A 26,792-nucleotide genomic window follows, 5' to 3' on the forward strand; every position below is an offset into this window, starting at 1 on the left:
CTGTCAGCCAGCAGGACTTTTGCTCCTGGCAAAGAATGACAGCCACACAAGGCATCGGAACGACTATTAATGAGGTACTCCAAAGTCAGGAAAAGAATTTTTGACAGTGTTCACTTTCTGCTCATTTTCATACTATGATGTTATTCTCCTCTGTGCTGTTGTGCAATCTAGGTAAGAAGTAATCTACATGGGAATAAAATGTTCTAGCGTAACGTAATAATCAATTCAAATAGATTAAGTAGGTGAATTTTATCTTCCCATACTTTCTTCCAGTTAATACCAGTAGGATGGCTGCTCTGTAAGCCTACAGAAACAGGGGGGTTGGTGTGCAATACTACATGCTCAGAGGATTTCCTCACAAAATTGCTGTAATCCAGTTAGAAATAACCACAAAAAGATGCAGAACTAAAAGATTTCAGTATATAAAAAAAAAAGTAAAAACTTTTCAAAACAGTAGTAGCTTCAGTACAAAGTTGCAAATATATGTAGCAAAAAAAGAGGTGCCAGTTGTTGAAATTGTCTATTTAAGAGCAGTTCAAACGTATCACAGACTTTAAGTACTTCTCTGAACAAAGCAAAGGTTACGGGCTTGCACCAGGGTAACTAGACAGTTGATTTAGGCCTGACTAGCATTAAAAAAATATGTGCACTGGCTTTAATAAATACATTTTAAACATGATAAACTATTTACTTGGTTACTGAAATTTACCTACAGAAAATAATCTGGAATTACAAGGCACAGAGTTAATTGCTGCCTGCAAGTTGAGCCCACGCTAAAGGCCTACTAACTAAAGTAAAGACAGAACACGGGTGAGTAGAGGTTACCTCACTGAAACACTCCTACGCCTTTACATCATACTGGAACAGTGCAAAACCACACAGAGATACTCCAGACAATAGCACTTGGTGAAGAAAAGCATGCAGTCTCTAGACATGGTGCACAAGGCATATTCTGGCACTGCCTGTGACCAGGCAGCGTTTGGAACTCCGCGTTGGTTCACCGGCCACATGTGCCAGTATCTGGGTTAATGGCACTTGATAACCTACAGGTTGCAGCTTGCTGGAGCAGTACCAGTACAAGCACACCTCGGATATACAGAGCTTGCAGTTAGCATCAGCATCAGTTACACCAGCTGAAGAAAGGCACATTCCTCTTCAAAGAGGGAAATTAGGGCACAAATATGAATGTTTCTATCCACCTGGTATTTTTGCCTGTATCAGATAAAGCAAGGTCAAATTAACAGAAGATCCCCAGTAACCCTGTTGATGTCTTTTCTGTTGTCTTGCTAAAATGAGGCGCTTTTTTTTTCTGTACATGTGGGAATCCTAAGAAAGGAAGTTCTGAATTACTAACTGAGGCTGCATCTGGACAAAGACAGCAGTCAACTTCCGACAACAAAATCCAGTCCAGCACCATTGGTTTCACAAAAAGTATGTTTGAAGCATGCTGCTTTCATACCACCAAGCAGTAAGGTTAGGTCTAAGGAAGGGTTCATATGCTCATGCCCCAGCTTGTCCCAGAATCACACATGAAGAACAGCACGCATCCTGAAAATAAGTCATCTGCCACTCACTAGAGCTGCTAAAGAAAGTTAAAATGTACGTAAATAGAACTTCAGTTAAAATAGTTTATAACAACTGATCACATAGTAGAGAGAAAAAAATTGTCTAGGTAAATCTATCCAGTGACTAGCTAACCATTACAAGTTTAACTGATATTGTAAGAAGAAAGGAAAGTTCCTGGTTCCTGTAAATAGAACAATCCAAATTTTCTGTCAGTGTTCTCCCAGAAAAACAACAAAGGAATTTGCTGTAAAAATCTCAGGTGGTGGTTCCAACAACATTAAGAAGTGAAGCAATGAATTGCCCAAGAGCAACGGGGCTGCTATGAAGTTTCTGGGATTCATCAAAGGGATCACACTGAAAATCTTGTTTGGAGAAGTGTCATCCCACCTACTTCAGTCAGTCCAAGAAGGTAACTGTTAACTTTATTCTCAGGGTGTAAAGTCTCTTTGGAGAGTGGAAAAAAACCAAACCAACAAACGCTGTTTAGAAGATTATGGAATACTTGCACCTAAACTACTCTTCCATCTCTGCAACTCAAAAAGTGATGAGTGATTCACCATTATCCTAAGTTCCTTACATTAGGAGAAATCAGCTCCTGCTTCTATTAATAAAAATCACTGCAGGTGTTCCCTGGGTCTTGCTCATTGCATCAAACATACCTTATGCATATAAGGTAAATCAGTAATATTTCAGGCATTTTTGCATGTAAACAAATTGTTTTCAAGCTTTAAATTGACAAAACAACTGGACAGCCAGACTTCTGTTTGTAAAACAAATTCAATCAGTGAATAAGGGGTGGGTAAAGCAGCAGCTACGCTTAAAGCAAAATTATCAGAATTTGTGCTTTTCAGCAAATCTAGCAACCGATAACTAGTAAAGAAGTCTGGCTTCAAAGAAGTCCCTTCTAAGGACAGAAGCCAAGCGATCCCTGGAGAAGCTGGAGACTGGAACTTTATTTCTAAAGTAGGTATTTGACCTCGCAGTTGGAGAAAAACCCTGTTCTGTTTCAGTTTCCCTGAAGCAATAAGACTGCAAGAATATTCATTGCATAAACCATTTCTGCTTAGAGCTGTTAGTGCAAGATGCAAATCTTCAATTCAACTCATTCAAAGAGCCCTCCACGATTCTAGTCAATATTCAACTCCAACCATCCATCGCCCGAGGTAACTACAACAAGACACACTTCCTTGCGTTCTTCTTTGTCACAGGATACAGAACTGCACGCACAGCTTCAGCAAACACCTCCCGAACCCCCTCCTGGTTCAGCGCTGAGCACTCCAAGTATTTGACTGCTCCGATCTGTTTAGCCAGCGACGTCCCCTGCTGTGGGGTGGTGGGAGCCAAGCTTTGCTCTTTCAACTTTTTAACCGTTTCCAGGTCATTTCTCAAGTCTTTCTTTGTGCCCACTAAAAGAATGGGCACATTGGGGCAGTGGTGAGAAACTTCAGGGTGCCATTTGTGCCTCACATTTGCATAGGAAGAGGGGCTCCCGATAGAGAAACAGATAACGAATACATTGGTTTGAGGATAGGAGAGCGTGCGCAGGCGGTCGTACTCCTCCTGGCCTGCAGTGTCCCAGAGATTCAGGCTAACTGTCCGACCATCAACAGTCATTTGGGCACTGTAGTTGTCAAACACAGTAGGGATGTACTCTTCTGGGAAGGCATTGGTGGTATAGCTGATGAGGAGACAAGTTTTTCCCACAGCGCCATCTCCCACAACTACACACTTTATAGTCTGCATCCTTCAGCCAGAAACAGAGTCCTGCACAAAGAGAGAGGAAAAAAAAAAGTTAGGAAAAATCACACTGAATTGCAGTCATTTTAAAAGCAAGCTTTAGCAAGTGTTTTTAACGTTGCTACCAATTTCTTATCGCATCTAGACACCCTGTCTCAGAAGCCATTATGAAGAGCTCACAGCCTAGGAAGACAATAGCGAAATGGAGATGCAATGTGCTGAGAGCTCGGTGACAACTGGCTGCATTCCAGCCATGCAAGTACAAATTAGCCAAATTCCCACAGTCTTGCCTTACTGCCGAACAATTTCCCACAGGCAAAGGCAGGAATCCTTAGAAGCACCGGCAAGCAGAGAGGGATCCTCACCTCGGACAAGATCATCTGTCACCTGTAGGTTCACACACACAACTCTGTACACATACATATCCTCCAAAACTCACACTTCTTATTCACAGAATCTACTACCCTAACAGTTTACCACAAAGAAACGTCCAAAAGATATGTAATAAACCAAAACAGCCTTTGCTGTAGTGCTACTGTTTACTATAATAATTGGCTCTACTCAGGATTAATCAGACCACAAAAAACAACATTTACAGGACACCATATAAAAGGTTCAGCAAGTAGCATGTACAAGAAAAGCTGTTCTTTGAGATGTAACTAGTCACTGTACCCAGATTAGAATACATGGACTTTTTCTAAAGAAGCCACAAACAGGTTATCCTCACTAGCGACAGAGCAAGCAGAATTTAATAGGCTTGAGCTACAATAAAGAGAATTTATACTGAGAATTAGAAAAATAACATGCTACAAAAGACCAGCAACCCCACAGCCTTCCATGGCATACTGGGAAATCGTTACAGGAGACACTTAAAAGGCTTCCCTATTCCTCTCCTGATATTCGAAGATTAGGTTTGATAGCCAAACAGATACAGACTGAAACTCAATTAACTCTAAACTTTCATCACATGAAGAGCAGAAACCCTGGAAATAGCATGGAACAACTACAAGCAGTTATTTGTTGTATGCTGGAGCCTCCACTGCTAGCCTGAACAAGAAGGAATTTGCATCTGCCTTCTCACCCAAATGCCTTTGAGGTAATCCTCAACTTGCAACCAGCAGCAAAGACGCTGCTTTGAACAGAAGAAACAAACAGTGAGAGGAACCATACTGCATACTCCAGAAAGATCACAGCTCCAACACCATCAAAACAGCAAAAGGAACATATGAAAACGAGCAGTAGTGAAGTACTCACCTAAAGCCATGAAGCCCCAACTACTTCTTCAAGACCACCCAAACAAATCAGCAACTCAATCCTATTTAACTCTCAGCTTTGTCCTTTATCTGTATTCACATGCTGCTACCTTCCCACTGGGAGCACACAATTCTTCTGTACTACATGAAAATAGACTGCCTCCAGCTCTGGCACAAAGCTGCAACAGGCAGCCCAAGGGATACAAACTGTGCTTGAGGAAGCATCAGTGTATGTACACACCACCACTGAAAATAGCTCAGTGGTAGGAAGCAGAGCAGAAACTACCATCCAGAAACACCCAGCAGTATGGGAAGGAAAACCAAGCAGGAGGAAAACACAGCAGCAGTTTGTCCTTTTTGAAAAATGCAGGAATTACACTTCTAAACCAACATGAATCACCTGACATTAAATCTGGCAAGTGCTTTTGATCTTTGGCAGAAAAGCATACATGCGAGTTTCATCATGTATCAAAAACCAGTCATAAAATTTCCAGGGTCCAGGCAAATGTAGAGAAATGTGTGTGCAACCACCTATTGTAAAGGCCATCAGTAAAATGAAGAACAACAGTGGCCAGCAAAAGCTGACAGCAGGAATACATATATTACTCCACAACAGTTGCACCAAGATTTTAACTTAACAGGGGGTGGGGTGGTGGGGAGGAGGGGTAGGTAAACCGTCAAATTAAAGGCTTAGAAACATTTCCTGCATTTTGCAAGCCCCAAAGCTGAAGCCCCTTTGCATATAAAATGACCCAAAACCTTGCAAATTAAAACATTTTTAGCACTGCATCATTAGCAGAAGCTGAACGCTGTTACTGGCAGCATACACACGTAATATACAGCATGTCACCTCCTCAGCTGTGACCACACATTGGAAAGGTGTGAGGAGCTGTTTCATTCACTTCACCAAGTCATACCAGCACCGCTGACTGTGGTACAACCAAGAGGGTGGCAGCATACAGTGAGAATGAATCACAGGCAGGAACATCATACACTGCTACCACTGCAAAACTATCACTGGATTGCAGCACTGAGAGCAGGTTTTAAAGCTCATTCCTGTATTTACTTTGAACCACCTAAGTACTATAGGATGCTGTACCAGGAGCCTGAGAGGTGAGCAACAATTCTAGAGTAATTTTACATTTCCACCCCCCAAATGAACTACCTAAGCAAAGGACCCATGATCAGTCAGTAACAAATGACACCACAGAGATGGCCCAAGTAAAACTAAGTTGGATACATGACATAAAAACTCAGCTGTAACAACAAAAGTCTCATGGAGAGCAACATACACAAAGCTTTTTATATGCCCAGTACCTAGTTTCTAAAATAAACGAGTTGCAAAGGCCTGGGAACAGATCTCTCTCAAACACAAACCACGAGCTCCCCCAAGGGTGTACAACTCCATGCACTTCTGCCCAGAGCTTTTAACAAGGAGACAGATTATCCATAGATTGCCCCGCACACTCCAGGCAGTCCAGTGGTGCTCACACCAATACTGTAAGACAACCCTCACAGTTTCATACACCTGTGAACTACAAAGCCACATGTATCCCATACCACCAGCAGCTGAAACACCTTCACTCAACCTATCTAAAATATCTGATGATATTGTTGAGGCTGTAGGAGTTCATTGGAGCTTTCAATTCAGATAACAAGAGAAAGGTAAAAAAAGAAGCCTGAAACATGAATGCCCTTTCACAGCATTAACATTCTGAACTAGAGGAATAAGTCTGGGATTTTAGAAGAGCAATACTGCAAAAGGAACAAACCCCATGCAAACAAGCCAAAGCATCAGGCTAAGCATGAACTACACAAACACAATGAAAGAGCCTGTAGGCTTTGAAGTATGCTTCTCCACAGAACTCCTTTAAAAAGTTGTCTTAGCTGAATGGAATCATGTGTGGAACATGCAATACAGAAAATCTAACACAACCTGGGATACAAATTAATCAGAAAAAAGAAACAAAAAAAGTAGAAAGAAGCTCCTACACTGCAGAAGCCTGCATGTTGTGAGCAGATATAGTTTGGTTAAAGATTTACATAAGACAGGCAAAGGGGGATTTTTGTTTTAATTTAAGCCACAACCAAGCAAACAATATTACCTCTGTAAGGCTTTTTCTATTACATTCACATACCACTTTGTTCAAAATGTATAAACTTCCTCTTTAATTTTCCTTAACAATATGCCTAGCAATAAAACTCTCATAAGATAGCAAGAAGCTGGGGTTCAAATTTGCTGGATTAAAATACAAACACAAAACCATGAAAAAATAACATACTCCAAGACCAAAATTAAATTCAAACATTACCAAGAGCAGGAAAAATTGTTTAGAGCTTGGGGGCAGGGAGAGATTGTGACCTTCAAAGCAATCTGGGGGGAAAACTTCAAAGATAAAAACTCTGCATACAACAGGTCCCAAGAACAGAAAAACAGAAAAATACAGATGAACACATCAAAAGCAAGATTTAGAATTTAGAAACAGAAAGCTGAGCACAAGTTTCAAGCCAGGTTACACAGCAAGAGAAAGGAGTGAAGGGAAAGTCCAAAGTAGCACGAGGTAATTTGGGTTGCTTAGTCCTGCCAGACAAAGGACTTCTGTTACAGTAAAGGTCAGTTAAGATCATCAGAACACAAAGAGTTTTGGCAGTTACAGCACGATGGGAATAATTTTCAAAGAATAAAAGCAAAAAACCCAAACCCAACCACCTCTCAGAGAAATGTCATGCAGAAATACCTACATGAGAGATTTTATCTTGTCACTGTCACTGAATCAGAAAACCAGCATTCCTGTTTGGGTTAGTTTCCCTCTCAGAAGATGCTGCTAAGCCTGCCTCCTTTGATTGAAATCTCACACATTCCAAAGGAAGTGCCAGATGTGCAGGCAACATGTCAAGACATCTTCTGGAGAGCTGCTCCTGTTCTGACCTAGTTATGTTATTTTCTGGTATCATTAACATGGACAGTTTGCTCTCCTGTAACCCAGCCAGACATTTGCTCAGGAAATTCACTATTTGGAATCCACTCCCCCTTCACACAGAGCTAAAGCACGTAAAAACTTCATGTTGTATCAGAATTTTTTTGTGGGAGACAAACCCTTCTAGACCTTCTCTAATACTTCTGAAGGAAAGTTACCTGTCTGCTGAGAGAAGGGAGAAATCAGTGACAGAAAACAGAGAGGAAACATAGCCCTAATTTTTTCTGGGGTTTGCTAGATTTATGCTTTTTATACTTTCTTTAAGTGCAGGAAGTATTGGCAGAGGAACTACTTTTTAGCAGCTCACGCCTCTGCCCTTGCTATGTGAACACCAGATGCCTCTTTGTCAGGTGGATTTTAGCTTTGATACCATTCTTTGATAACCTACTTTTCACAAGAGTTTGTCAGGTCTCCCATCTCTCCAGTGTGGAGGGGGCCCCATTTTGGCCCAAACCGAGCAGATAACACACTAGGAGCTCAGCCAGACTTAACGTGCACTGAGCTGCGTCGTTTTGTTCAGCCACCACCTTTGATCAATCCCTTCCTGTTTTGCAGGCTCAGAAGTTTGATAGCACTTTATCAGGAGCAAGCAAAAGCAGAAGTTAAGAAATCTAAATGACTTAATTGCTCATCTTTCAGTAACCAAAACTAGATCAGAGATGATTCACCCCGTCTGCCCGACACGTGAATTCAGGCAGAGACTCTCAACATTTAATCAGGTGGATCAGGCAGCTCTAAGCATATCCCACCATCCTCACTCACAAAAAGGAGTTAAAGGATATTTTTATGTGAGGGGTTTAACCACCAGACCTGACAGGGAAGAGAAAGGGGCTCTCAGCAATTTAATCAAGACTCTGTTACTATTCCCCAACAGCTCAGCTTATTTGCCACTGTTTCAGGCAAGCACCAAGTGAATGGACAAGTGCCAGGCTTTTAGAAAGCATGCCAAGAATGAGTAAAAAAGTTAAATAGGAGACCTCATCCTTCCGCAATGAGTGACCTACTTGGACTTCTCAGCGCCTTTCAAAGTTTTCACACCACTTTCTGTCTTGCCATTTGCCTGCAAGAGAAACAAAAATACATGGCAACAACCTGAGTGGTGGTGGGGGGGAATCAACAAGCCAAGCCAGATTTCAGCAGCACAGTAGGAACTGAGCAGCCCATGAGCCAGAGCTCCACACAAACATCAGAATCGAGGAAACTTGCTTTCTGCAGAGCTTTACCTGGAGCTGCTGCTCCCATGCACATATTACTGATGCCAGTTCAATCCTCACTGGTTGCTCTCCCAGTAAATATGCTAGAAAGGCCTTACTCCTTTTGGTACAAAAGGTTGGTTCACAGAAATAAAAGAAACCACCCAAAACTTTTAATAGAATGTTTCTAAAGCTCCAACCCCTGTCCAATGAAGCTGAAATTGGTTTATCAAGTTCAACTTTTTTTTTTTTTCAGGGATAAAACACACACAAGCTTTGTGGTACCAAAGAATGTTTATCAATACAGTGATAGGCGCTTTATATATATAAATATATATAAAATACATGTGTATATATAAATATATATATAAATATATATTTATTAGGGAACCACAGTGACAACAAGAAGTGGTCGACATGAGGTAGTTGGGCACCTCAACCACAAACCTCAGTGGATCAACACTCCTAATACAGGCACTTGTACTCTACATGTTATAGCAAAGCAATGAAATTAGTAACCAAACTCATGAAACAGCTGCACAGCTGTGAAATAACACTACACCAAGGTGCAGCTGCACAGTCATACAGAAACTAAAAGCTACAACTTCAGTAGAGATCTGAATCCCCAGCGTAGGAAGGTGACACGTATGCTGCCATCACCAAAAGCTCCAGAGTATTAAACTTGACTTTATCCTACAACGACATGCAGAAGCATGGATACCTCAGAGGGGGATGCTTCACCATTTACATGGACACAAGCGACCCTGATGCACTTCAAGGGTGAGCACAGTAAAGATCTAAGACTCTGAGCTGGGGCTGCGGGGTTCTATGCTCAGATCCAGTACGTACCTCCTGGGTGATAAAAGCAACGTGCAGAAGTCCTGGGTATCACAATCAGTTCATGAAAAGTGAGTAACACAGGTCCTTCCTACCTTTTATAGGTTCTGGCAAGGCCTTATTCATTACTGTTGGCTAAAAGAAAAAGAAAAAAAAGACATCATACACGAGGTTCTGTGCAGAGGCACATTAAGGATGTTGCAGGATGAATGACGAATAGAGTCAAATCTTCCCTGATTCTTATCTGAGGCAGAAAAGAACCAAGCTCTTAGTCTTTCCTCCTATCATTTTTTGTCACCTGACATTTATTGGCACTCTTAGTGCTCTTTATTTTAAAGAAAAGTTAAAGCCATTGTTGCATTTGAAGGGCAATGTGGATACTGGGAAAATCTAAGCTTTTTCCTCATGAAAAAAGCTCACACATGCTTTCCATTCTCTTTGATTCCTCCACCTCCAGCCCCAAATTTCACTGGGAGGGGGAAGCAGCAAGCAAGCAAACAGCACTTGGTCAATCAACAAGTTTCCAGAAGTGCCTTTCCATAGCATTAAAACATGAGTTTAAGCACGGACTCTGTGTGCGTTGTATCATGGCTCATGTGCTACAACAGTTCTGAAAACGTGAGAAGTTGTCAGTGACAAGGAGTCTCACTGTAGCAGGCTGTCAAAGCTGCACACACACGTGCACAGGCAAGTAAAATAAATAAAATGCTATTTTGAAACATATGGATCTTTACATGATATCAAACTGAGTACACTTTAGACTCAAAAAAAAAATATGACAGCCTCATATTGTAAGCAAATCGAACTGCATACTCAGTTTCCTCCTAGTAATTGCAAACCACATATTTAGTGCTTTTGCAAGATCTCTATAAGGTTCCTGCTGAGAAAAAACTATTTAAAGGCATCTTTTTTTTTACGTGGGAATAGTAAGCTAAAATGCTAAATGTCTGATAAGCTTAAATTCCCTATAAAAACCCCAGCTTGTGTGCAGGTGAACACTGGCAAACTGGCCAAACAGGCCCTCGTGCTACGACTTTTACATCTGGCACAGAAGAGGATGTCAGCTTTTTGAAATCACAAAGTAGCAGACAGTTAACGATGCTGGCACAAGGAGCACTGCAATCCAGCACAGGACACACAGTGCAAGCATAGGGCATGCATAAAGAACAAAAGCATTTAAAGCTTTTTGAACAGCTCAGAAAATATGATGGGAATCTCAATGTAAAGAGATACCAGCTATTCATTGGTTCTTTTTATTTAACAAAACCCAAACACCAAAAACCCCCAAAACCAAACACCAAAGTGACATTAGATTAAATCAGAAAGGAGGTTCAGAACACGTAACAGGTAGCATTGCTTCTCAGGGTTTGAGGTTAAGCTGGGAATTCCTGAATGCAGGACCCGTTAAGCTCATGAAAGAGAGCTCTGTAGCAGCATGCAGCCCCTCAGCACGGAATATTTAGGTCACTACCTTGCTCTACTCTTCCTGAGACAACAATTGGACAGTTTTTAGAGAGCAGATCAAATACAACTACTCTTGCAAATCCGCTCTCAGCACCAAAACAAAAGACCTCTAGAAAAGGCTAACATGAAGGCCAACCTTTTATTACATCCCTGGGAACGGAGGTCGCCTTGTATCTGCCAGGTTACTCCTAACGTGGATTAGCATCAGCCTCCCTTGACAACAGCCTGATACCTTGAACAAAGGCTGAAAATTCTGCTGTGCCCTTGATGGCAGCTCTGCTGCACTGGCTTTGTGCATGCTTGAGCAACTTTGAAACTCTGGTATGTACAAACAGATAGGAGGCCCAAGAAACCTTGAGCTGGCGTTGTGTAATGGAACAGACCGTATGGCTACCAAGAACAGAAGGGGGGACACCAGCCCAAGGAGGAGGAATACAAAGGCCTCAGATAAGAACGCGTTCAAGGACAAGATTCCACAACAGTGGCTGACCCGTCCTGGAGGGATGCAGAGAGACCAGCCGAGGGCCGATTGGAACCAAGATAAGGAACCTATCTTCCTCGGGAACTACAGAAAGACCATATAAGGAAGAAAGGCCCCGGAGTATATGGATAGAACATCTTCAAACAGCCACTAGGGACTACCAAAGGACCACCAAAGCCCCCCCGCGGGAGACCCTGGGGCTCAAAGCGCACGCGTGAGGACGATGCGAGTATTATAATTAGCTCCAGGAAACAAGACCAAACGCGCGCGGCCGTGCCGGGAAACCCGATGTAGATGTAAAAGACTCAATGAATATACAAACCACAGCGCGTATAAAAATACCTGCCCTCAGAACCGGCACGCACGCTGGGCTGGAGCCGTGCCCCGCGCATCCGGCGCTGCGCCAGGGACCGCCCGCGTCCTAACCCCAACACCGACCCTTCCGGTAACAACCCCAGCGCGACGCTCGGACGCTGAGGAAGCGGGAAGAGCACGACCTGCCCACGGGGCCGGTCCCGCTTCCTGCACGTCCCCGAGGGAAAGAAAAATAAAAAAGCCCTGTGCCAGAACATCCCCCTTGCCCTGCGCTGCCGGGGGCCCCGGGCGCATCCAGCGGCACAAGCGCTGCCGAGCGCGGAAGCCAGGACCAGCATCCCACCGCCCCGACCCCTGGGAGCCGCCACACCCCGCGGCTGGGGGGGCGATGGTCCCGCTCCTCCCAAGCTCGCTCTGTCCCTCTCCACAGCGGGCTGCTTCCGCGGCCAGGGCGGGGGCCGAGGAGCCGCGGGCAGCGTGCGAGCAGCCCCCGCCGCGGAGGAGACCGCGGCCGCCCTAAGCGCCCAGGCCGGGAGAGGCCGACCCCGGGCCGCCGCCCCGCTGACAGCAAAGCTGGCGGCGGCCGGACGAGAACGATCTTACGCCTGCCGCGGCCTCCCACCGGCAGCAGCGCCGGGGAGAAACGCCCACAGGGTGCCCGGGGCCAGGAGGCCTCTCCCCGGCCGGCGGACCCGCGCACCGCCGCTCACCTCGCGGCCCCTCGAGGCCCACGCCGCCGCCGCCACCGCCCGCGCACCGGCGCCGCACCGCGCGTCAGCCGCCCTCCAGCCGCGCGGGCCCCACGCTCACCTCCCGCGCCCCCGGCGGCCGCCGCTCCCGGGGCTGCCCCAGGACCCTCGACCCGGCCGCGCCCCAGCGACCGCCCCGCCGGCGCCGCGCGCACGCGCCCTCTGCCCCGTCGATTCCCCCAGCCCCCGCCAGGGGGCGCCGCAACGGGCGGGCGCAGCCGCGGGGGTGAGCGGCCGTTTCCGGGGCGGGCAGCGTGGCGGGGACGGGCCCCGGGCGCGGGCGGGTGGCGCAGCGCGGAGACGCCCTACCCGGGTATCCCCTGCCTGTGACCCCCCTGCCCCTCGCTCAGCGGAGACCTCCCTCTCCCGGGATGTTTCACGCCCGTAAACGCCTCTGCGGAGGGGGGGGCATCCCGCCCCGCTGGAGCCGCAGGCAGCAGCCATCGGCCTCGTAACCCCGCCTGGGCCCGGCTGCGCTCCCTGCAGGGAAGGAGCGGGGCGCCGGCGGGGTTTGCTCAGCTCCTTCGCCCGCCCCCGAGGTGCCAGGTGGGGCTGAGAGAGGACCTGGCGCGGGCTGGGACCGCTCGGGGTGCTGACCGAGGGGCTCCTGCTCCGCCCCGGGCAGGCCCCGGAGAGGGAGGGGCAGGCGGCGGGGTCGGGCTGAAGCACACGTCGGGGCTGTCAGAGTGTAACCTTTGTTCCGGGGTTTTATTACTTGCTCTTTCTGACCGGGGCAGAGGGTGTCCAGCAGCGTGCCCGTGGCTCTGGACTGGATCTGGTCCTCTGGAGCTGGTGCCGAGGTCCCCAGCAGCTCAGGAGCTGGCGCTGCTAAAGCACTTCACTGTCACATCCTCGGTGTTCCCATCTCCAGCTCCTCCTCATCTTCCTCCTCCGACCAGCTCAAGCTGTCGTCCAAATCCTCCCATTGCCCTGCTCCGGGGTCCTCTGCAGTGGCAGCCTCCTTCTCCTGCAACCTGCTTTGAGGGAGCTCCAGCCTGGCCCAGGAGCCAGGGCTGGCTTTGCAAAGCGTGATCTCCACCTTGGTAGGAACCATGTTCACAAAGCTCTTCTCTATTTCAATGACCTAGAGAGGGAAAAGTGCAGTGAGTTGGGCACAGGAGGGCACGGAGCACACGCTCATCCTTCCTTTTACCAGCAGAGTCCTGTCAGGGGAGAAGAGAGGAGAGATCTCCTGTCCTCGTGTGCCAGCAGGTAGAACAGGATGAAATCTTGGGATTTAGCTGAGCTTCACTGTTGTTACATCTGAGCAGCACCTTAGAGCCCAGGAGAGCTCTGCTAGGTGTCATCACACGCATGGCAGTGAGCCCACTGCCCAGCAGCACACTGCTGCCCACAAGCAGCTTGCAGCAGGAATGAAGGCAGGAATGCACATGCAAATTCCCAAGTGCCACCTCGAGTCTCCCCTGCCTGCCTGCAGGCACAGCAGGATTGCAGGGGTAGGCAGGGACCTGCTGGGCCAAAGAACCTTTGGGGCACTCTGGGACCAAGCCCAGAATGTCCTCACAGCTGGCAGTGATGTCCAGCTCTGCTCTTAGTCCAGGGTCAAAAGGTGCAGCCACCAGCATACTCTTTAGCAGCCCTCCTCACAACTCTTAGGGCATTTCAGAGAAGAGATGGGTATAAATGCCAGCACCTGGGTGGCCTGCTGCCAGACAATCCCATTTAAAGAGAGTAGCCAGGCTGCCTCAGGTAGTGCAGAGCAGTCAGAGCCAAGCCCAGGCACAGTCCTGGCGTGGCTCCTAGCAAGTAGTACCACTGTCGCCGTGGCCCTGCAGAAGATGCAGTAACACCCTTGGTGCAGGCCAGGGAAATCCCAGGTCAGCCTAAATTGGTGGAACTAGTAAAGTTTGTTCTGCAGTCTGGAGCTAAACTGGTAAGATAAAGACAGTATCCTATTAAGTGGGAAGATAGGAAGGGGTTAGAAGAATTAATAGTTGGGTTTTTTTTTTAAATCACAGATTGTTGGTAAGGCATGAATCAGAATGTAACACCCCAACATTACTGTAAAACACCATAATGGTAAGGAATATAGTTTACTTCAAGATTTAACAGATGTGAATCAGATTGTTCAAGATATTCACCAAGTATTAGCTAACCCATATGCCTTGTGAGCATTCTTAAAGGGAAAGCACAAGTGGTTTGTTGGACTTGATCTCAAGGATGCCTTTTTCTGCATGCCAATCATATTAATAAAGGTGATATTCACCTTTGTATGGGAAAGCCCCACTACCAGACACAAAACACAACTCAGACCTGGACCATGCTACTTCAAGGACTCAGAAATAGTCCAACAGTATTTGGCAATCAGTTGGTGAAGGAACTACAAACATAGAAGAAAGAAAACCTGGGTATAAAGGTATTGCAATATGTGGATGACATTTTAATGAGTGCCAAAACTTGGGAAGAGCATCTATATTGTGTATCAAAAAGCAAAGCCCAGGTAGGCAAAGAGGCAGTGATTTATTTGGGTTCTGAGATCTCAGAGGGACAATGGAGACTGGGAGCTGACAGGAAAGAAGTGATCTGCCATACTCCAGAGCCAGGAACTGTACAAGAGCTCAGGGCATTTTGAGTATGATTGGATGGTGTAGGCTGTGGATTCTCAACTGTGGACTACTGGTAAAACCTCTTTATGAAACTTTGAAAAAGTCAAGAGAGACCCACTTACTGTGGACCCCTGAGTGTCAGAAAGCTTTCAAGAACTTAAAAAAGACCCTTATGTCAGCACCTGCTTTGAGATTGCCCAGTTTATCTAAACCTTTTTGAGTTATTTGTACATGAATGGCAACACCTTGCTGTGGGCATGCTGACTCAAAAACTAATTGGGAACATGGAGAAGAGCTGTGGGATACTTCTCCAAACAATTGGACAGTGTGAGTAAAGGATGGTCAGGATGTTTGCACGCTGTAGGCACAACTGTTCTTTCAATCCAAGAAGCCAGAAAATTGACAATAGGACAGTGAATTATGGTGTATGCTCTGCATATGGTAATTTCTGTTCTAGAGCACAAAGGAGGAGGACATTGGCTGCCTCCAAGCCATATGCTCAAACATCAAGTTGTTCTGTTGGAACAGGGCAATGTGGAGCTTAAGACCACCCCAGTGATGTTTCTGAATTCAGAAGAAAAGGGCTTAGAACCCCTGCACCATGATTGCCTGCAAACCATTGCACAATTATACTCAAGCTGGTAAGATCTGAGAGCTAAACCATTAATTAATCCTGATTTGGAGGTGTTTGCAGATGGTAGCAGCATTGTACAGGATAGAAAACAGGTGGCTGGTTGTGCAGTGGTCACAACTATGCACGTGATAGAGGCTGGGGCCCTACCCATTAACACAGCCCAAAAATTCAGAAAGGTATGGAGGTGGCAGCAGTGCACTGGGGAGCACATCAGTTCATACAAACCCCAGTAAGTGTGGGTAAACCATTGGTAAACTGCAAGGGAGGTGGCTGAATGGGGCACCCTTGCATTGGCATCAGTGAAAGAGGTAAAGTTCCCCCTTCTGAAACCTAATTACAGTGAGGTGGTTCAACAACTGGCATCACTGCTAAAAGCAACCACAGAAAGGGCTGGGTAATAACTCCCCTGAAACAAATCCTTGTTCTACCATGGATAATGACTGAGGTTGAAGAAAAGAGACCCAAGGAAACACGCTGAGGTAGTGAGGCTGCCATATCTATTCAATATTCAACAATATGCGTAGGGATGACTGGGATAGTCATGATTAAAATAGCAAAAATGTCCCATTTGCTTAAAGAATAATCCCATGGACAGGAAAAGACCACCCCCAGGGACCCCTACTCAAAGAAACTCCCCTAGATATTATTGGCAGATTGATTTTTTTTCTGAACTGCCAAAACAAAACAGCTATAGGTATCTCCTGGTCCTGGTTGACACCTTCTCAGGATAGCCAGCAGCTTTGCCCTGTCGCACCAACAAAGCTAGGGAGACAACTAAGCTGTTACTACAAGAAGTAAAATTACTCTTTATGAGTTATAATATGGAAGACTGTACCAAGCACCACAGATTCCAGGATAAATACATATAAAAGGAAAACCAGATTTAAAGTTGTATTTGACTTCTTTAGAGAAAGCCCTTGTGGCTCTGCGATGGCACATCACTTTGACAGGACCACTTGCACTGTCCCTCAGTAGCAACCAGGAGACTTTGTACATGTAAAAACACGGAACTCTGAACCCTTGCCAGAGAAGTGGAAAGGTACTCCAGGTACCCCTAACGACTGCAATCAAGGTAGAAGGAGTTGAAACCTGGATTTACTACACTTGAGTAAAGCCAGCCATGATGCCAGAGGAACCACGGTGGAAGGTAAAAATCAACTGCAGATCTACAGATCAAACTGTCAAGGGATTAAAGACATTTTCACAAATACCCTAGGGATGGTTTGAGCCTTGGCGAGGCCTGAAAGCCTCAGGAGCTTCAGAAGGTGGGAATGTAGCTATAGCCTTAAATTTATAAGGAACATGTAACCCTAAGATTATATGTTAATAATTAATCCAGCTCCTAATGATAAAACATAGCCATCAGGAACCAGATCAAAGAAACAGTCTTGAAAAATCTATAAATTTAGTATCCTTAGGACACTGAGACCTGAACTGACAGGATGTATATCCTGGAATCATGGATTTAGCTCAATCATCCTTGATGCAGTCAAGGTCTTGGCATCAGAAATAGAAAGCTAAGTGTCCTTAAGCCAACTGACTGCATTATAACACCAAAATACCCCCCCACACACACACAGGTCAAAAAGACCCTGCACAGGAACAGTTTCACCCAGGAACGAATCAGAAGGTGTTATAATTACATGTGAATTAGTAACCAATCACTGTAACTGGGAGTGTTTAATCTGGGGGCTTTTTGTATAAATATCACACGAGGAACTGTGATGGGCACACGTCAGGTGGAGTGATCCCCTGTGCACCCAGCGCCTGCTGCTTATGCCACGTTGGTGTTATGAGGTTTTATTCTCAATTTCAGCCACACCACTCTGGGATCAATAGAGAAAAAAAACCCCTAATTTCCTTGTCATCCTTTGCTGCTATAAAAAATCCCCAGAGCTCTGGAGATAAACGGCTCCTCTCTGCTATGACAACCATGGTGGACCTGGGAGAATCCCCGAGGCTTTGAGAGCTGGCAATGAATCACCCCGAGGGAGGGACTGTGAAATGGCTGTTTGTTCCACAGATGTGCCAGCCTGAGGAAGAGATGCATCCCAAGGGCGACTGGATGCAGCAATGGAGGCAAAGTCTGCCTCATGCTCAGTGTGCAGGAAGGACTGTGACTGCACAGAAACTGCAGCAGCAAACATTTTGCTGCTTTTTCAAAACTCTGAGCATCCTGACCACGTGAGAAGTGCTTTTCCTTAGTAGAAGCCTGTGTTTGGGGCTGCAGATGCTTCTCCCCAGAGCACATCGTTGCAGCCCAGCCCCAGGCACGCTACCGGAGTAGGGAAATCAAAGTAAATGGGATCTTACCCCCCAGAGATCCAATTCTGCATGGAAAATCTTACTCCCTTCAAAGATGATGTGAACCTCAAGCTGAAAGATAACAGAAAATTATCTGAGTAGATAGCACAGCAGTGCTAGAGCTCTGCCTCCAGCTCGGTGATGCATTGCACATCCTGGCTCGGTGTCTGGCGAATCCCTCATCACCTGGGAGCATTTCCCCTCCTTCAGAGCGTGCCAGGTTCCCCTCTGTACCAGGAGGCCAGCAAAGCCACCTGCTGAGGCTGAGTGCCGCTGGGCCGGGGTGGTCAGGCAGATACTGCTGCTGTGCAGCAGATACTGCTGCTCTCAGCTTGGAGACAGCAAACCAGCAGTGCGAGCCCTGGCTGCAACAACAGACCCAACAGGCCATCATCTAAGAGCACCGGGCACCCGGCCACCTCCCAGCTCTTGGCTCATCTAAACTGGATGCTGTGAACCCGCCCACGGCCAGCCCAGCCCCGGCCCCACTCACCACGGTGCGGTTGGCCTTCACACTGCTGAGGGCGGGCAGGGGGTTCCTGGCGTAGAGCGTCACCAGCACCCGGCTGCTGGTTTGGTGCCAGTCCTGCCGGCACGACACGGCCTTCTTGTCCTGCGGGGCAGAGGGGCCCATCAGGGCACGGCCTCCCCAGACAGAGGGGGTGTCTGTGACTCCTTGGCATGCCTCAGCTGAGCTCAGAGGGGCTTCACAGAGCCCCCGCTGAGGTCAGCGTCACCTAGGCAAGGTCACCCTGCAGGTTTGTAAGGGGAAGGGGTTGGTGTGAAGGTGGGCAGCTTCTAACAGGCGTCCCAGGCAACGTGGGGCATCTGTGCTTGGGGTTGCTCCAGAAGGACGTGTTAAGACCAGTGACATGTCCCTCTTGTTTAAGAGTTAAGCTGCTGTGCCCAAGCTCCTGGAACTGTGCACAGTCGGCAAACTCGGTCTGAAGGGCAGTGCAGGGGCTGTTGCTGGACATGGACTGTGCCACCATGCTAGATCTGGGAGACAGGTGAACCCCATCTAGCCACATTTTACCTTCCTCCCACAAGTCCCTCACCTCATCTGTGCCACAGGCAGCTTTGGCCCCACTGGGATTTCTGAGCATGACCAGGATCCCTCAGACCTTGCCCACACAAGCTTTCCCCACCCAGAGCCTCCTTACCCCCTTCCCTGTCCAGCAGTGCCACCCACTGCTGCAGCCCGGCTGTTCCAAGAAGGTGCTGAAGTCTGTTGTTTTGATTCCACAGCAGCTCCAGTACTTCATCCTGGGGAGAGTGGAGTGGCCTGAGTGGGGAGCACCCATGGGAGCAGGAGAGGGGACCACGGCAGGCTTTGGGGTGGTGGGGGAGAGGAGCTTAGGACCATCAGCTCCCCCTGTGTGCCTGTCACCCACGACTGCACTTTGTACAGCAGCACTTTCAGCCCTCAGCAGGGCCAGCTTGCCCCCCAGTAAAGCATCGTTTCTTACCCCTCATGGAAGACAGGAACACCGGGATGGAAAGTACAAACCTCCCTGTTGCTCTCTGGGCCCTGGTAGATCTGTGGAGCCAGAAGCAAAGGAAAGTTTCAGCCGTGGCTCTGGCATGGCACAGTGTAGCCAGGCATCTGCCCACTGTGCCCCTCCCTGCACTGGGCACAGCATGATGCCCAGCGTCAGTGTTTTGCAGGGCCCAGCGCCGGTGAGGACTAACTCTGGGCCTGTGCCCAGCTGACAGCCCAGCACCAGTTCCTGCTCCCTGCCTGCACAGCAGCCACCCTGGTCTCACCAGGACTCCCAAATGAGTCCCAGGACCCTGGCACCAGCCCTTCTGTATGTCCTCTCCCAAAGACAGCCGGGGGCTGGGTAGCATGGGGACAGTAGGCAAGTTTGGACATCACAGAAACTCGCTCTGAGGTGCAAGTTTCATGTCCTTATCCACCTCCCACCTCTTGCTCCCTGCTCACTCCCCTCTCTGCTACTTTCCAAGCATGCCAGCCCTCCTGCAGCTCCATTCCTCCACCTTGTGCCTTGGGGCCAGCAGAGTCCTACAGAAGGTGGCCTTAGAGCAAGCTAGAAGTGGGTAGTACTGCATTTGTTACATGAGGGGGGATTATTCCACATGCACTTTACCTATACACCCACATCCAGAATATGCACTAGGTTTCATTGCAAGAGATTAGCAGCGGTGAAGTGCAAATACACCACCAATCCAGGAATCTGGAAACCTCTTGCAGGAATGTGGCTGGGAGGCAACAGAGGCAGCCGCTCAGGGGACAGGATGAGCAGGAGCAGATGGGACTGATGGGCACTGCCACCTCCCATCCACCTGGCACCCTGCCCCACACTCTGGCAGCAGATAGATAGATAGATAGATAGATAGATAGATAGATAGATAGATAGATAGATAGATAGATAGATAAAAGCCCCTACGCTGTATTTGTGATTTTGTGATGCTCCTGGCAGGGATACAGACCAAAGATGGGGCCCTGCTGGGTACTCACCGCCTTGCAGGCTGCGTTCTTGCAGGTGGTGCCAGCTCTCAGCTGGGCAGCTGCCTCCCCTGCAACAGCAATAGAGCTTCACCCGGGGACACGCACCGCACGTGCCTGTCCCCAAACCCTTCCCACTGCCCATTCCCCAGCTTCGCATGCACAGCCCTGAGCACAGTACCTCAGGGGCTTCTGTGGGTTTGCAGGTCACTGGGCGTGTAGCACCCAGCACCCTGCACTGCACCCACCATGCAAAAACCCTGTGCTGGCCTTGCCACACGCAGCCCCGCTGCCACCCATCAGCTCACCACTACCTGCACAACTGCCCTCAGGTGCTTCATCCTTGGAGGACAGGTTCAGTTTCTCCAGAGCTTGCTCCAGAGACCTGGATACTTTAATTGGTAGCAGTTGTCTTGGCTCATCAAAGCTGGGAAACAGCAGCAGCAAAGGCTGAGTGGGGTTTTTTTGTGTGTGATTTTAAGTGTTGTTGCCTCTCCTGAGGAAGCAGCAGGGTCAGACGTGCACAGAAGTGGCACAGCAGGGTGACACTGTTAGCTGGGCCTGGCTCACCTTGGTCTTTCCCGCTGCATCCTCTCAGCTGATTTTGGTCTTTGGGTGATGATCTCCTCCATTGGCTTGGCCTTTGGCTTCTCTGAGGTCTCCTCTTGGCTGCCAGGCTCAGGGGGCTTCTCCGCACTGTGAAACCCCTTTGTGCATCCCTGGGCAGCAGACACAAGCCTGAGGCCTGCTTTGAGCTCCCTACCCTGGCAGCTGCCTCCAGGCTCTGCGAGTTTCCGTGCTCAGGTGACCATGTCCTGTGGGGATGGACTCTGACCCTGCACCAAGGCCATGCAGGGATTCCCTGGGAGGACAGGAGGGTGCGGCAGCTTCACTGGGGCCATGGCAGGTGTGTCTCAGCTCTGCTGTGCCCCAGCCTGGCAGCTGAGGTGCAGCACGAGTTCCCCCAGTTCCTGGGCCCTGCTGCCTCCTTTTCCCCCTGGAGCTGTCGAGGCATTCACAGCCATGCTGATACTTGGGGTGGTTACGTTCATCCCACAGGATCCTCATGGGGGATCCCAGACCCTTCCAGCACCCTTCTCTTGAGCACCTGCCTCTCACTTTGGGAGCAGCACCCTTGCTGGCAGGCTCCTTGGAAGCAGAGGGGAAATCCCTGGCCCGCAGGGTGAAAGCCTTGGTACAGGAGGGGAACGGGACAGGATAGGGCAGGGACAAGGAGAGGACAGAGGAGCAGCGGGTGCATTTGGGCTGGCAGGTCACTCACCTTGATGGAGAGGAACTCAGAGAAGTCTGTTGTGCGTTTCTTGCAACAAGACCAGCCCTAGGCACCGGGAGGTGACAAAACGGTTGGTGCAGTCCTGCCAGGCACAAGGTCCCTCCCTGCAGCCACAGCCCTGGCTCCTGCCCCACTCACCTTCAGAGCATCGTGGAAGATGGGGACGCCTGGGTGATACAGGCAGGAATCTGAACAGGAAAAATCAGGCAAAACCTTTCAGGAGAATGTGGAACTGTTGGAGAGGGCTCAGAGGAGGGCCACAAGGATGATTAGAGGGCTGGAGCACCTGCCCTACAAAGAGAGGCTGAGGGAACTGGGCTTGTTCAGCCTGGAGAAGAGAAGGCTGCGGGGGGACCTCATTGCAGCCTTCCAATACCTGAAGGGAGCTTATAGGCAGGAGGGGATTTGACTTTTTAAAAGAGCAGATAATGGCAGGACAAGGGGGAATGGACTAAAGCTAAAGGAGGGAAGGTTTAGATTAGATATTAGGGGGAAGTTTTTTACAGAAAGAGTGGTGAGGTGCTGGAACAGGCTGCCCAGAGAGGTAGTGGATGCCCCATCCCTGGGGGTGTTCAAGGCCAGGTTGGATGGGGCCCTGGGCAGCCTTGTGTAGCTCCAGGCCTGGAGGTTGGTGTCCCTGCCTGTGGCAGGGGGGTTGGAGCTCTATGATCCTTGGGGTCCCTTCCAACCCAGACCATTCTATGATTCTATGATTCCCATAAGCTACCCATGACACCCGGCAGCTCCTCAACCAGATCCTGCCACGCGGCCTGCCTGTGCTGGGCTCGGTTCAGCCCTGCTCAGCAGCTCAAGCCTCGGCACGGGAGCCACAGCTGCACACCCCGGGAGCGGTGTGCGTTCCCACTCACCCTGGTGCAAGGCAGATGAGCCCACTTACCCTCGGTGTTGTGCTCAGGATCAAACCTCTGCCCACAGCTCTTGTTGTAGCACAGCAGCGCCATAGCTCAGGCGTACTCGTAGTGTCCTTGATTACTTCCACAAAAATCCCATCAATCTCATCCCTGCCCATGATCCCCCCCTGATTCCCCACAGTTCCCAGCCCAGGGGCTGGGAGGTGGCTTTGCCTATCTTTGGAGGTTGCTGGTAACTGGAGAGCAGGCTAAAAATGGACAGAGCAGCTCAGCAGCTGACGGGACCCGGCATGCTTGTTATCTTGAAAGGCATTTCTGTCCTACCCCTGCCTCCATCAGAGGCACTGCAGGGTGTATCTGCACCTGCGGTTGGCAAAGGACCTCCCAGTGCCTGCTGCCCACCAGCACCTGGCATGGAGGTATTAGTGCCACTTTGGGTGCTCATCCTCAGCTTGGGGCAACCTGCACCTCCTCTTGACCAACTGTTCTCAGTTTCTTTAGCTTTTATAGAAGCAGCTGAAAGTTTCCTGCAAAAGAAGGGAAGAGACTTCCTAGAGTCCCAGGGCAAAACTTGTGCTAATCTTCCCCAGCCCCAAAAGACAGGTCAATATCCAAGACAGAGGTACCAGGGGACCACAGCAGCACATGTGGCCAAAACATCACTCAGGACAGGGACTTGTGCAATGCAGGGAAATCTCTTCCCTGGAAAATCATTGTCATCCCAGAAGGAGAGAGCAAAACGTTACATGCCCTACTCCCATATCCAGGAAAGGTGTGCTTGGACTCCCTGCCCTCGTTCTGGGACCCAAGGAAACCTTCTTGAGATCTAAGGTTTTACTTAGTTCCTACAAGCACCTAAACCACATAGGAATGGTACAAATCACCCTCCCTATGGAACAGGGATGGGGTTAAGTTAGCCACAGGGACACTGCAGGTTTTCTTCCTGGGTGAACTCCCAGGGCAGCTGCTGCCTACAGGACTCGCCCTTTGCACTGGCAGAGCTGAGAGCTGATGCCAAGCCCAGTTTCTGAGCAGAAACGCTCTCCAGGCACTGTGTGCTCCAGCAAGCCAGGGCAGCATCCAGGAAACAGCTGTCTCTGCAAACAGGAACTACAACAAGAAAATAACATCTGTTTGTTTAACCCAGATAATTCCCCTACAATGGCCAGCAGGTCCTGCTGCCACCCCAAGGGGATCTCCAAAGCCCAGAGTTAGGGTGAACCCTTGCTGAAATTCTGGAGTTCACCAGAGAGATCACTCCAGATTCCTTTCACACTGCACTGCTGCTCCACCTCCAGCTCAGTTCAGTCAGCCCCACCTTGACACCCCCAGCCAGCAGTAACATTGGACTTGTCATCTCATCAGCAAGGAGGACAGCTCTGCTCAAGGGGAGGACACATAGCACCATCAGACCTCTTTATACCTTTGTAACCTGCATATAAAACCACATCCAACCCAGAAGCTGGGATGCAAACGTGGGGGCGCTGGAGAACTGTCACACCAGCATGGGCCATGTGGCTTCAAGCTGATACCTCAAAGGACTGCAGGGCCTCAAGACAGAATAAATGACCCAACAGTCCCAAAGGTGGGTAAAAAACCCACTGCTGGGATCCAGAGCTGCTGCTCAGGCAGGAGAGATCACCTGGGACCTGGGAACTTGGGCATAACCCTGAGACGGGGCAATATTGTGGTCCTGGGGACTGAACAGAGCTATAGGGTTTCAGATCTCCTTGTCCTTTCCAGGAGCTGTCAGCAAGGCTGCAGCTGTCACCACCTCAGTGCCAGTGAGAATCTGGAGCTCCAGTTACCTCACATGCCTTGGAGGAAATGCCAAGAGGATACTGGGGCTGACCCACACACTGGGGCTTGTTGCAGAGGAACCAGCATGTGACTGGTTGGAAGCTGTGACTGAGCAGAGGCCCCTCAGCACCCGAGGAGCAGTTGCAGACAGCTGAGAACATGCTGTGGCACTGCCCTGCCCTCACTCCTCTGCTGCAAATGTCTGTGGGGAATGAAGTGGCTCAAAAGACAAAAGTTACTGACAACACAGTACAGTGAAATACAGTAAATTGGGGTGTCCTGGCCCAAGGGGAGGGTCCCCATGGAGGACAAGGTGTGGGAGTGCAGCCTGGAAGAGAGACATGAGGCATCCACCATGAAACAGAGATGAGCTCCAGAAAGCCACTCAGCCAGCAGCAGATTCAAGGTTCTACAAGAGCTGATGCTCTAAAAATCAGAGAAAAGAGAAGCCAAGATTCAGAGGAAGCCGAGAGTGTGGGGGACTGCCCGTCCGTCACACAGCATCGAGCCTGAAGCTGTGGCTCTCTGGCTGTTGCATTTGGGCCCCAGGGCTGTGTTGCTGTCCTGGTTTCAGCTAGGATAGAGTCACTTCTCACAAGGAGCCAGGACAGGTGACATGTGACATCGTGCTCACCATAAAAGGGGGCTAGTTGGGGAAGGGTGGCTCAGTGACACTCCAAGGTGGTCTCAGTGTGGGTTGTCAGGCAGTTGCTGGGTCAGTAAATTCCCTTGTGTTATCCCCCTTTGTGTATATTCCAAGTACAGTTTGTGTTATTTTCCCCTCCCTTTGCTGTCCCAGTAAACTGTCCTCACCCCAAACCACGGGTTTTAGGCTTTTCTTCCAATTCTCCTCCCCACCCTGCTGCAGGGGAGGGCTGAGTAAGTGGCTGTGTGGTGCTCAGCTGTCGGCTGGGGCTGACCCACAGCAGTTGCTGAGCCTGGCTCTCCTTCTGGGGCAAAGCTCCAAGTAAAGCAGAAGTCACCACGTGAGTGGGCTGAGCAGGGACAGTTGTGACCAACACCTTTGGAACAGCTTGCAAGGAACGAGCTGGCTGAGAATGAAAAACAAATCCTGTTTGGTTTACATGCACTTAATTTGATGAACACCAGAACAAAAAGGAGGTAGAAGATAGGACCAAACCATTCTCAAACCCAAGGTAGTCTGCTTGCTCTTGAACAATCAGAGCCAGTGTAAAACAGCCCCCAAGGGTCCAGGGTGGGACTGGATGCCTCCAGGGAGAGGAACTCAGCTCACCCCAACCCTTCACTCATTTGGGATGCTCTGTGGAACCCAGGGCTCCCTTCCCAGCACTTCTAAAGCCTGGAGTACTTCCTCCACACAAAAAGCTGGTTAGGAGAAGGAAAATCCCAGGCATACCTATTACTGCTATGTATGTTACACAAAGCTGGTAGGCAGGATTCATGGTTTAGTTATTTATATAACTAATATATATAAAGTTTTCCCTATAAGACTGTGTGCTGAGCAATTCTCCAGCAGTTCTGCCGGGCTGCTCTTCTTCTGACAGCACCTCTCAGGGATCATGGGTGACTGTTGCCTGAGAGGTCTGCACTGATTGTACTCACCAGCTCAGAGAACGGGTTTGAAAAAGACCAGAAACCATCAGAAACAGGGATGTGGGCAAGCTTCATCTCTCCATTCAGGAACACCGCCCTTCCACAGCTTGGGTTATTACAGGGCTACTGCCCCAACACTCTGTTCTCACTGAACAATTACACCTTCAAACTGGAATCACCTGCTCAGCTGATGGGGATTTTCTCCCTTGGAATTCAGGCAGTGTCTTGCTCCCAGAGGTAACTTTATCTTCTTGGAGCTGAGCAACATGCTAAAGTAGCCCATTTACTCAGGTGCTTGCTCTGAAAAGGCACACAATGTTCCACACCAAAAAGTTCTCCTCGGTCCTCAACAGGAACCAGCCAAAAAGAATAGTTCAGTCTGCTCCTAAGACTTGGCTTTCTTGTCATTAGCTTGCATCCCTAACAAAAACCTGCTGCCTGAAATAGCCTCAACTGGCAGGGAGTATGGAATTTTACAGGTTTTCCCTTTGGTGAGTCATTTTGTTTTAAAGCATGGTCACTATGAACTCCGGTAGAGCAGAGCAGCCAGGTTGTAGTAAGAAAAAGTATCTCAGAGGCAGTGTGGTACCTGGCTGAGCTCCCTGCTTTCTCCCTCTCCTTTTAACTACCTCTAGCACTGGGGTGACTCACCATGTAGACAAGCAGGTAACCCAAGCTCTGTTCAGGAACAGAAGAGAGAATG

At 48.9% G+C, this 26,792-nt stretch overlaps 2 protein-coding genes across 2 annotated transcripts; both read right to left on the minus strand.

The window, feature by feature from the left end:
- Window positions 1-2,492: 2,492 nt before the first annotated feature.
- On the minus strand, window positions 2,493-8,569 carry LOC311195882 (rho-related GTP-binding protein RhoG-like). Its single transcript, XM_084269328.1, has 2 exons — window positions 8,539-8,569; window positions 2,493-3,330 (listed from the first exon to the last, which is right to left on the minus strand). The coding sequence occupies exon 2, from the start codon at window positions 3,307-3,309 to the stop codon at window positions 2,734-2,736; it is 576 nt and encodes a 191-aa protein (XP_084125454.1). The 5' UTR covers window positions 3,310-3,330; window positions 8,539-8,569; the 3' UTR covers window positions 2,493-2,733.
- Window positions 8,570-13,272: 4,703 nt separating this feature from the next.
- Window positions 13,273-22,834, minus strand: ITGB1BP2 (integrin subunit beta 1 binding protein 2). The gene is made up of 11 exons (XM_084269228.1): window positions 22,741-22,834; window positions 21,981-22,030; window positions 21,831-21,887; window positions 21,119-21,267; window positions 20,863-20,975; window positions 20,561-20,619; window positions 19,548-19,618; window positions 19,242-19,344; window positions 18,572-18,691; window positions 18,088-18,150; window positions 13,273-13,657 (listed from the first exon to the last, which is right to left on the minus strand). The coding sequence occupies exons 1-11, from the start codon at window positions 22,802-22,804 to the stop codon at window positions 13,418-13,420; spliced, it is 1,089 nt and encodes a 362-aa protein (XP_084125354.1). The 5' UTR covers window positions 22,805-22,834; the 3' UTR covers window positions 13,273-13,417.
- Between the last annotated feature and the right edge of the window lie 3,958 nt (window positions 22,835-26,792).

This window comes from Gallinula chloropus (assembly GCF_964237585.1).
Source record: "Gallinula chloropus genome assembly, chromosome: 11".
Classification (NCBI taxonomy): domain Eukaryota; kingdom Metazoa; phylum Chordata; class Aves; order Gruiformes; family Rallidae; genus Gallinula; species Gallinula chloropus.

What these genes read in the sequence shown, in the direction of transcription:
- LOC311195882 (XM_084269328.1), bottom strand. Translation starts at nt 3,309, where the DNA reads ATGCAGACTATAAAGTGTGTAGTTGTGGGAGATGGCGCTGTGGGAAAA.
- ITGB1BP2 (XM_084269228.1), bottom strand. Translation starts at nt 22,804, where the DNA reads ATGGCGCTGCTGTGCTACAACAAGAGCTGTGGGCAGAGGTTTGATCCT. An exon ending in ATGCAGCGGGAAAGACCAAG is followed by an intron (nt 20,976 to 21,118) that starts GTGAGCCAGGCC and finishes GCTGTTTCCCAG; the next exon opens with CTTTGATGAGCCAAGACAAC. An exon ending in TGAAGGCCAACCGCACCGTG is followed by an intron (nt 18,151 to 18,571) that starts GTGAGTGGGGCC and finishes GTTATCTTTCAG; the next exon opens with CTTGAGGTTCACATCATCTT.